Source organism: Eufriesea mexicana, unplaced genomic scaffold, assembly GCF_001483705.2.
Source record: "Eufriesea mexicana isolate 0111107269 unplaced genomic scaffold, ASM148370v2 scaffold1460, whole genome shotgun sequence".
Lineage (NCBI taxonomy): Eukaryota > Metazoa > Arthropoda > Insecta > Hymenoptera > Apidae > Eufriesea > Eufriesea mexicana.
Window position 1 is genome coordinate 35,718 of NW_016909563.1, and position 11,780 is coordinate 47,497.

The following is an 11,780-nucleotide window of genomic DNA, read 5'->3' on the forward strand; positions in this document are numbered from 1 at the left end:
TGTTCTATCCACACTAACAACTGCTTTAGAAATAATGTAATACAAAATTATCAGACTCCCCTTTGAATTGATAAATCAGATTTCCTGTAAATTGTGTTATATTACTAATAAATCACTGTATAAATAAGATATATTTCAAGCCTTTATTGCCCCATACAGCATAATGCGCATTTATATATTTTTTTCTTAATTCTCAATTTGCAGTCATATTTTTGAGTACGCGTACGAAGTTATTATATTTCTTGCGACGCGCTTCTTCGTGATCAATACATAGCATATAATACTGATACATATGACGCGGAGGCCTTTAGAATCTAGAAAATAAAATAATAAAAGAATGTAAAATATATAGAACAGAATAATAAGTATGTACATTCTGTACGTGTTTTTAAAGTTATATAATATATCAATGTTAATTAACGCGAGATCAAAAGCTTCCAATGTCTGTTATTGATAAGAAATCTGAGTACATAAGTAATTTAGTATGAAACTCATTAATCAATATCGAAACCAGCTTTATAGAATGCCAATTTCAACTAAAGTTAACTAAAAGTTTTAAATGCAGGAGGGAATTACGCCTTTTATTTTATAGAATATTTCGTTTAAAAATTTTAAAAAAGGCATTTGTGTACATTTATTATTTATTTTATATTCGTTATATGTTTATTGCATGTTTATTATTTATTTTACTGTGAAATAAACTGTCGTTCCACTCTAATTACAAATCCAGTATGAAATTTGTTCAGCATGTTCGTTACTGACCCATATGTTTAATTGACACTTTGGTATTAAGGTTTTGCTTTGATAGCAGCAAGCTTCCCTTTTGAAAATTTTTATATATATCATAGTAATTACGGGTAGTAATTTCTGCAAAAATAAATAGGCAAGTTTAATGCTAAATTAATATTTAACAATATTCCATGCAAGATGGTAAATAAAAAAATCGGTTTTTTACTAAAATTATCTAAAAAAAATTGTAAGAAAATTATATAAACATAAAAAATTATTAAATTAAAATGATTAATTATATAGAATATAAAAAATTATATTTCATGTCATGTATAAATTAGTTTATTTTGGCAGTTAGCACTTTATTATTGCAAAAAGTTCGAAGTGTACAGCCAAACAACAAAGTAATAAGACCTTATTAATTTACAATTATATTAATTTACCAAGCATTGTATAAATCAGTGTCTAACATAAAAGTGATCAAACTAATTAGAATGATTTAAACAGCTAAAAGTAAACAAACGATTTCTCGAAATAAGGAAACTCCAACAAGGAAAATAGTGGATACATTGGATACAATAATGCATCATTATATGTACGCATACATAATACAAAATAGTACAAATCGAATTTATAAATTTAATAAAATCATATAAAAGAAATTCATATTGAAGAATTAAATTGTATTATTATAAATATTATTGTGGAATAAAAACTTGTATTCAAATTGTACAAATGTAACAATATAGTATAAAATATTGTGAATGTAATTATAATTCTCATTTTAAAAATATAGCATAATAGTAATAATAATTGCCATTATAATGTTAATAAAATTTGGACAAAATTCAATAAATTACGAAAAAGAACATTATAACTAGAGAATAGAGACAGGGTATGCAATATAAAGTATCTATAGTGACTGAAGAATAATCTTCAGAACAGGAAATATTAAAAAGCCGCTATTTATATTGAGCAGTACTCGCTAAATAATATTATTGCGATCCATTGCTGGGTGTATTTACACAAATGGCACTCAATTTCCAATGTGAATATTCAATATCATCGTACAATAGATTACAATATACAATTAACAAATTAAAAAAAATATAATTAATTCTTATTGTCATTAATGATAGAATTTATTGACATATTATAGAACTTTAAAAACACTGTTGTTATGTCATAATAAGGATAGATCATACATTTGCAAATCCTTCTAAAGATAAATCCATAAATTTCCCAGCAGTAATTGTTAATGGTCTTTGCGATCTTATCATGAGAAGTACCAAAGCACGTCGATCCCTTGGTTTGAGTAGATACCAGAGGGAGTCATAAGCTGAATTGTTAATTGAAAGACTCTAAAACAAAATGATAAATACATTAATTTACCCGTTGAATTACAACATAAATATTTTAACAATTTCGTCATATAGAGCTGTTAATTAAATACTAACTTTATTACTGAGATATTCTCCAGCAAAGGAAAAGATAAATGCTTCCGTGGTAATGGCAATGTAAAAGAATGATATTTTTATGAATACTTTTATGTCGCCGTGTGAATTAATTGCCTATAATAATAAAAATGTCTAAATTACCAAATCTGAGAATTATAAATGTTACATCAACTAATACTAATAATAAAAAGATTTTCAACGTGAAACTTAAATTTAATAGAAACAAAAGTATGTAATTGAAAAATAAATCTGGTAAATATTACTTACAACTATTATTATGAATCCTACAGAACATATAACGAGTGTATTGCAGAATAATTGTATCAAAGCGATATATGAGAACAAACTCTCGACATATTCCGCATTAATGATAATTCGATAGTGTCTATTAATTAAAGATTTAATTTGAATCCTTAGTACTTCAAACTCTTCATTTTTGACAGAAACATTTGCTATATCATTATGTAACATTTCTATCTGTCCACCGATATGAAATATCTAAATAACATTTACTACAATCTAATACATATAATTGATTTCGCGACATTTGCGGTGTTTCAATATATCAACCGTCGTTAAGGAAGATAAACGTTAAGGAAATGAATATTGATTTCGCTTAAATTTGTTTCACAAAAATTCAGTAAAAAATCGAAGAATTGTATTTTATTATTTAAGATCATATCAGTATCATAATCGTGTCATTTTCTATGTTAATTACAACTTTTTATTATAGAAAAAATTGAATTATTCGTAAAAGTTATATAATAAAATTGTAATTGATTTCAATGATTCAAAATTCTAAATACTTCTGTAAACAGACTCTTGCAGGCTCTTCATATATTTTTTCTACTCTTTGATGTAATTTGTATTTAACTGAAGTTAAACTATGGTTCTAACTGCAAGATAAATATACGTAAGATAATAAAAATGTTAACCCATTTGCATCCAAGTGCGGAATATTCCGCGAGCCACGACTGTCGTCTACACCGAGCGCGGAATATTCCGCGAGCTACGACAGCCGCCTATCACCGAGCGCGGAAAAATCCGCGAGCTACAACAGTCGCCCATCACCGAGCGCGGAATAATCCGCAAGCTGACTTTTTCCATTACCAGTTGCTGAATATTCTTCATATGCCACAGATCACGTTTGATCCCTTTTGCGAGCATCTCATCTACATCGGTTCGTTATATTCTTAACAAGTTTTACTTTTGTTGTGAAAATCCTTTTAACTGCCATTATAGGTAGGTGCTGATACGCGCGCGGTGATACGTGCTAGTCGTCAGTTGAATGTCGCTGATGCCTAAACACGGCACCTTAAGTACAGCCATGATGCAAATGGATTAATAAAAGGAAGAGAAAAAGAATTTTCAGAAAATTGTAAATATTGTATTACTCTTCTTCCTAAATTAAAAATTACAGGTTTCTGCTTACACGTAATTTTATTTCCATAAATTTCATATTTCTTCAAAGAATATATTTAAAATGCTCTATTTCTTGAAATGAAAAAAGAAATTCAACTCTGAACAATTTTTATCTACACAAACAATGGTTAATAAATCATAAGCATAGATATCTTTGATTATTATGTCAAAATTCACTTACCAGTGAAATTATTAAGGCATCTAACATGGCAATGGCAAATGCAGTAGACAGTAGTTGAACAAATTGTACAACAAATACATACTCATATATTGGACTGTCATAATATGCAAAAGGCAAGTCCATCTTCATTAATAATTCTCGGGATGTTCGGTTAAATCCACCGTCTTGACTCTGATCTCCCAATTCCAGAAACACACTAGCATACACGAAAACGGCAATTGCATATATGGCCATAATTAACTTTGAACACTGATATGCGAGTACAGATTTATTTATCATGACATCTACATTATGTTTAGCAGCAACAGAATAGGTCCAGTCGTGAGACATTCTTAACAATATGTTTCTAAATATTCTGCAAAATATTGTTATATATATATATATATATATGTAGTAACTACAAGTAACAAAGGATTGGTGTCAAAAACTTTAAAGATAATTTTTCAGTTTAACTTCTTTACAAAATGTTCAACGTGATTGTATTTTCGTTTATCGCATTTCGAATGGTAAATCACAAGTATACAAAGAAAAAATCAAAATTTAATTGAAAATAGTTTACATCCTACATCCTACATTCTGAATGCACGCATCATGTAATGTCACTTCGTGAGTTTACTATACTAACAAACGCAATTCTTCGGGTAGGATACTTCCCCCAGCTATGGAAAAATACAGAAATTATAACATTACTAAAACCTGGAAAAACCCAAAACGTTCCTGAATCATACAGGCCTATTATCATTACTACCGATACTATCAAAGGCAATTGAGAAAATTATATACAAAAGAATCATCACTATTGTTAACGATAAAAAATTAATTCCTAACCACCAATCCGCTTTCCTAAAAAGACACAATACCATCGAATAACGCCATTGTATGGTGCAACAAATCATCCAATTATTAGATGAAAAAAAATACTGTTCAGTCTTTTTTCTAGATATCGAGAAAGCTTTTGACAGAGTTTGAAGGAAGTGTACTAACCTCTCTACTTTACACTATTGTAGGACTTTTTACTAAATTAATCCAATGCAGAGGGAGATCTGCGCGTCTTATAAACAACAACTCCTTTTTAATAACAAAACAGGTTTATTTAACTAAAAGTGTAATATTAAGTGTAATATTAAATTTAGCGTAATATATGTTTCTCTCAATTCTAACTCTTAAACACACGATCCTCTATTCCTTACGTCTCGACTACACATATTCTGCCTCCCGCCTTCTCTGATGATGAATTCTTTGAGACACCAAATACTGACAGAACAACAAGTACAGAATAACACAAACGCAAAACTCATAAAACTGATTTAACTTAGGAAAAGAACACCAAGATAACGCAACGAAAACACACAAAGATGCACTCTAATTTAACTCTCTTTCCAACACCGAGCGTCTTAAGCTCGTGCCGATCACAATTAATTTCTAAGGACTCTGTTTTGGTCGTCAAGGGCCCTGCTTTTATTCTTTTCCTAACCTACGCTTCACCTGCCCGTAGGGACCACGCAACTTAATTTTGCTACCCAAAATAACTTTTCCATTTGTTTTTAGAAAATATTGATCGGTTTATAATTTGCTCTTGTTGGCAATGGCCGATTAGTGATTTCTTTTGAAATGGTATCCTACAATATTGTATTAGTAACTTTATTTTAACAGTGTTCTTACAAATGTGGTTTGATATTGTATTACATTAATTTTGTAAAATGGGGACGTATATCGTTTTAATGATATTATATATAATATTATAATGATATTATATTTAATTATAAGTGAGTTTTGAGACAAATTCAGCGACCTGCTATTTCAAGTACACGTATATTGTGGACATGGAAATTTTCCATGGATACGCAACGATAATACGGCACGTTGGAAAATTCCCATATTCTTGTCATTCGGGCACTTAGGATTTGACTGTTGGAGGACCGTAATGAGGTCTCCGCGCTTGTCTCTGTTCCTCGACGGAACAATGATATATGCAATTAAAATCAATATGGTATAAAAGATTAGTGTCTTAAAGAATAGTGTCTCTTTTTATGTTAACATAATTTTTAGACAATTTTCCTTAATTTTTGAAGCATGCATTTAATAATCGATTAAAAACATTTTTCCTATAAAATAAGAGGAAACGCAAAATTTATAAATGAAGTAATGAAGAATTTAATAATTTCTTATTATATATGTATAATATTCTTCGTCGTAAGATTTTATAACAATTATATAGGATGAAGGAAAATATTTCAAGTAAGTGTTACTAAATTCATCCAAAACTGACTAAATAAGAAAATATTTATACACTGGATCTTGTTACCCTGAAAAAATGTGTAGTATATTGAATTGTTTCATTTAAATAAAAATTAATTTCAGTTGACATTTGTTGTTTCGGAGAAAATAGTTCATAATTTAATACATCAAGTATAATATACAAAATGTTACAATACTAATAATAATATTATTATTATGGATTAAGTAATAGTAATATTATTATTATAGAATAAATAATTAAAAAATATATTTATGATTAATAATAGATTAATAATAATTATACGAACAAGATATTATTAAGTTCTATAATGAACATGTGTACGTATATGTAGATAATAAATATATAAATTAATAATATATATATAATATAAATATAAAATTAATAAAATAACTAATATTAATAATTAATATTCATATTTGAATATAATAAATATAATTTAGATGTAATAAACATTTCTAACTGTTCAATCACCTCTTATATCTCTGTATAACACCGTTACTAAATAACTGTGAAACATTGTCAACTGCGAAGTATATTATTGTCATCGTTAAGAAATTCGTGCAACAACATTCTACGATGGAAATTAAATAATAGAAGATACATAAATAATCACTTCACAAAAGCTGCAATGATATACTTTACCCGCGATTGGTCCAGAAGCTGATTAATTTAAAACACAGCAGGCTATAAGGCAAAGAAGTGCCCACGCTGTCTACGAAATCTGTCAAGGTATCAAGACTGAGATGCTTCAATACATATCGGTACTGAAATATTTGTGCAGAAGCCAGATCAACAACCCAAATCAATCGAACGATGATTTCATGTGGAAAACCTGGCCAGATACCAGTCAATCTCAAACCAATTAGCACTGGGTTACTGATGCTTCTGGTATCCATCATTTTGAAATAACTGAATCAGTCTGGTTCCAAGGGTTACAGATAGCTATTCAATTTCAGTTACTATTGCATGATACTGACAAAAAAAAAAACAAATGTTGCCTCTATGTGTCCATGCACAGACGACTGAACACTGTATACTGAAAATGTTTGCAAGTTACATGTAATGTTACTCCTTGCACATTGACCACGGTTTCATAAAATATTCATATCGTACGAAGAATATAGAAAAGCCGAAGTTCCAAAGCAGAAACTATAAGTATACGATTAAAGAAAAAGAAGAAGTTCGTTGGATTTTTTATTAACATTCGACATTTTGTATTGCAACGCGTAACATCAGATAACTTCCCAGCGGGAAAGTTCGTGTCATGTTTTGTTAAAAAGTACCCGAGGAAAATTTGTGGCGAACGAGATTCGATAAAAGAGAAGAATTACAATGAAGATATTTTAATCCGGGATATATAAATAAGAATGGCTATTAATATTGTTTATAACAAATGAAATGGAAGTGTCAATTATTTTTACACGTAGTGAAGAAAAGATAAATTTGTTTTGAAAAGTAGGTAAGACATATTTGATCCGTTCACTGCACAAATTGATTAACTTCATAAAACAAAAAGTGGAGAAATGCAATGAAATAATGTATATTGTTTTTTAAAATTCCCTTTACAATTTAAATCGAAATAAATATTGTAGAATGCATAAATACAAATGTAACTTTCATCTAACGGTATATAAAATTTATAAGAAAAAATAGCCAAAAAGTAATCGTTAGTAATGTTACCATTTTTATGTTACTGGAAGAGTTAATCGATTTGGCAAGTGAAAAAAGTAATAAATTTAAATTTTACTAAATTTTACTTAAATTCTGATAAGACGGCTGATTAGATTAGGTTAGGTTAGGTTTTGATGATTTTAAGTACGAAAGTAAATTAAAAATGTGAAATAAAATTTTTTAATTTCGTTTACTGTCTTTACATAATTTTCTTCTTCTGTTAATTTCTACGTATTTCGTTTAATGAATAATAAATTGTGGACTAACGCTAATTTTAAGAGGTTTTAAAAATAAAGTGCTGAAAATATTTCTTATATGAGATCATTGTACAGTAGCGTCACTTACTTCTTATAAGCTTACATCATGTTGTAAGGCAAATTGTTAGAAAATAGTATGAAATTGTAAACGAATTTAAAAATCCTATTGGAGTGTAATCTTATTGCAGTATAGTTATTCTAATCATTGTAAATTTTTCTTAATTTAAAATAATAAGTTACTGCATCTTGGTATCATTATTCTACTACTAGTAAGAGAAGTCTGCAGCAATCAACTCTAGACCTCCTCCACTTTAAGTGATTTACAGTTTCAGAAAGGCGAAGAAATTGCCAACTGCGAAAGTGTTAATTACTACTTCTCTTTCCTCTTAGTTAATCGATTTCTTTCGTGTAGCTGTGAACCTCGTTTTTACAGTAAATCATTTCCTTCCGAATATGCGATAGCTTTATTAATTTTATTATCCTATATTTGCAACAGAAACATTATTTTTGTTTATATACATATAGAATATCATACATTACTTATCTTAGATAAATTATATGGCTTGTAGGAGGTGGGCATCAGGTTTAGGGTAGATACCATTCCAAATATTCTGTCTCCAAGGGAGAGGTTTATTAAGTATAATACAATAGTTAACTCGATGTATTCGGGCTGAGCGCTTGATACGAACACTGTCTTCTTTGCGCTGAGCTGACTTGTGGTTCCTGATAATGGGTTGGTGTCTTATGGTGCTGGCCTGTTGGTATCCTTGTGATCGTCGTTGCTATTTATAGGGTAGCAGGTAGAAGGATGACAGGAGAAGGAAGCGATGCGTTTCGTCCCGGGCCTGCTAGTGAACTCATTAGTAAGGCTTCCTTCTAGCAGTCCTTTTCTTAGACTGGGGATTCTTAGGTGGCATAGGAACTTCTATTTAACACTAGGTTTACGGACGCTATCTGTATATCTATTTCTAAGGACACCTGTCAAATTGACAGGTAAAGGAATCCACGTGCCTTTTTTTTAACAATTAGTTTAATTTAAAAACAATTATATATTATATTAACAGTCTTAATATAAATTAACTAAATCTGTTACCATCGTTTAATTGGAGCAACCTTTCCGTCAAATTGACGGGTTCCGTAAATCTAGTGTTAAGGGAGGTTTAAAGGGAGGCTTCACCGAGGACTTGCGAGAAAGTCCTCGAACCTCCTTCAAGTACGAATCCATCCATTGGCGAGGGTGAGAACTTGGTCGCTACAGGTTAAATAAATGTTAATAAGAATTGAAATCAAATATTTATAAAAATATTCATTAAACGCGAAAAAAGAAAAAAATTGGAACATAATTACATACTAAATATTTATGATAATAAAGATAGTAAAAATATATATTTAAAGAACCCACATGAGATAAAACTTGGATTCATCCTCATTGAAAAGATTTTAACAATCAGTTAATAGCAATTCGACAGAAATTAAACGAACATTTTAACATATTACTGTTTGAGTTTTCTTTATTCTTTTGAACACACGTCGTTTAATTTGTTTATAATAAAAATGTGTCATTTTTTAAATTTAAGAAATCTGTTTGGGATAAAGGAATCCAAACATTAATTGTCACAAATTTCTATCATTGAAGCAAGAATAAAAGCAATAAAATTTATTTCAAAACTCCAAACTTGTCAGAAACTGTTCTTTGAAATCTCGTCAAGTAATAAACAATATAATAAGGAACAGGATTTAAAATGACGTGAATTCACGTCAGCGACTGCGTATGTGTCAGTAGGTAATTGAAAGCACTTTTTCATTGCAATTTCAGTGAAACAGTTATGGACCTATAGAACGCGTGATCATGCAACGAGTCTCGTTATTAAGGTGCTTCACGGTTTTAGAAGCATACCGCGGTTTATGGCTGTAATTTCCTGAAGGTTCAATCCAATATGTGCTATAAACTAATTTCGTCTTGTCCGGAACCATTGTAGTACTAGTCCAAAGGAGTAGCATAAGTAAGATTAACACTAGTACTAGCAGAAATGACTGGTTTCAGAGTTATTTCCAGATTTGCTAAAGAATTGCACCTGACCTATCCAACTACTCTCTCATTTGTACTTTCTTCTTTCATGCATGCATACTCGATCAACTCGCATACTCGATCCACTCATTCTTTCTTACAAACATTACTCACTTTTACATCAATATATATTAAAATCTGTGTCAACCATTACCACATGATATTTACATGCAATAGGGACAATGAAATAAATTTTATTACGTGACTATAGAATGAAATAAGTTTGCTTAATTCTAAATTTTAGTAAATGATGATATTGGCTTTGTCGATAATTGATTGATTTCTTATTTTAGATCATGATAGATGTCTATGTCAATAACGAAGATTTCTTCTTCTATCTTCTAACGAAGACAACGTCCGCCGTTATAAACAATATTTTCCTACGGTAACTATTAAAATTTTCATTACATAAAATTGTAATAATTTTATTCATTTTATTATACATAATAATGTGTAATAATATAGTGTTATATAAACTCGTTATGAAATTATATACAATTATATACGAAATTATCATTAGTAATTATATAAGAATTATACCCTTTAATTAACGATACATATTCCTGATAATTTATTTCAATATTCAATAATATTTTCTATTTAATAATCTTCAATAGTTAAAAAATATTGAAAATAAACAATTGCAAATCAAGTTTCTTAATAAAAAAATTTATTTTTTACGATTTCTTAGTAATATATCTCATCTGCAAGTGCTTCTTCAAGTTTAAGCATGTTATATGTAATTTCTCAAGTAACGTAACCAAAGATTGTATGTTTATTTTGCAAATCTGGCATAGAAATAACAACGCTTTCTTATGCAAGTAAATATTTATTACAAAATAATAAGAATATTATGCAAGAAAAATACTTTTCTATGGTAATCTTATTTACTACAGAAAATAAAAAACCTATCGCTAATGTAAGTATTAATTATTAAATTAAACATTGTATAAGAATGTTGCCTATAATTCCAACTTTGCTGTGCAGCTATAAATGTTCATGAATTAATTAGAAAAAACTTGGAAATTTATTAATTTTCTACTGCCGAATTGATATCTCGTATCCAGTTCGAATAAAAATTTTACCGCCTTCGATCAGCGCCATCTATGATTTTGAAATAGTTTCACAAATAGTTTATTAACTCTGGTTAACGTGCATCTAATATATTTTAATTTATTTTAATAAATAGAATCGTAAAGTTTTCTACATTCTTTAATAAATTCAGCCGAAACAGCGATTTTAATTAGACAATCAGCATTCCTTTCTTTACCGGGCAGACGACAAATATGCAAAGGTACGCCTTTACAACGCAATTATAAAACTTCATAAATTAAACACAGAAATTGAGCGATTTGTTAATTTTTCTCCAAGTGAAAAGGAGAGTGCGTGGGAAATGAGAAAAAATTACAAACAAACGCGGGAAACATTGTTGTATCCATGCAGGTGTGCCAGCATCACGAAAAGAATGTAAGTATTTGTATTAACATAACCTTTAGTTATAATTAAATAGTGTAGGATAGAAGAGACAATATTCTGTTGAAATAAACAGGCACGTGCAACAATAGAAAAATATTGGACTAATGGAATATCATCAGCGCAGATGCCAAGAATTATTCTTTATAGCGAGAAAAAATTGAAGCAGCAATACAAATATGTAAAGTATGATATGTCTATTGCATTCTAGGTCGGTTAACCATATGACATACAAGATAGAAATCTTTGATGGTCAAATAAA

General features: G+C 29.3%; 1 protein-coding gene across 1 annotated transcript; it reads right to left on the reverse strand.

Annotated features, from left to right (window-relative positions):
- Nucleotides 1-263: 263 nt before the first annotated feature.
- Nucleotides 264-6,948, reverse strand: LOC108548227 (odorant receptor 85b). Its single transcript, XM_017901062.1, has 6 exons — nt 6,692-6,948; nt 3,790-4,144; nt 2,454-2,684; nt 2,187-2,300; nt 1,935-2,090; nt 264-314 (listed from the first exon to the last, which is right to left on the reverse strand). Exons 1-6 carry the CDS (start codon nt 6,946-6,948, stop codon nt 264-266), a joined length of 1,164 nt encoding a protein of 387 aa, XP_017756551.1.
- Between the last annotated feature and the right edge of the window lie 4,832 nt (nt 6,949-11,780).

Coding starts and splice junctions, on each gene's coding strand:
- LOC108548227 (XM_017901062.1), bottom strand. CDS start 6,948: ATGATGGATACCAGAAGCATCAGTAACCCAGTGCTAATTGGTTTGAGA. Junction 2,301..2,453: donor TAGGATTCATAATAATAGTT/GTAAGTAATATT, acceptor TTATTATTATAG/GCAATTAATTCACACGGCGA. Junction 315..1,934: donor CTTTAGAAGGATTTGCAAAT/GTATGATCTATC, acceptor TTTATTTTCTAG/ATTCTAAAGGCCTCCGCGTC.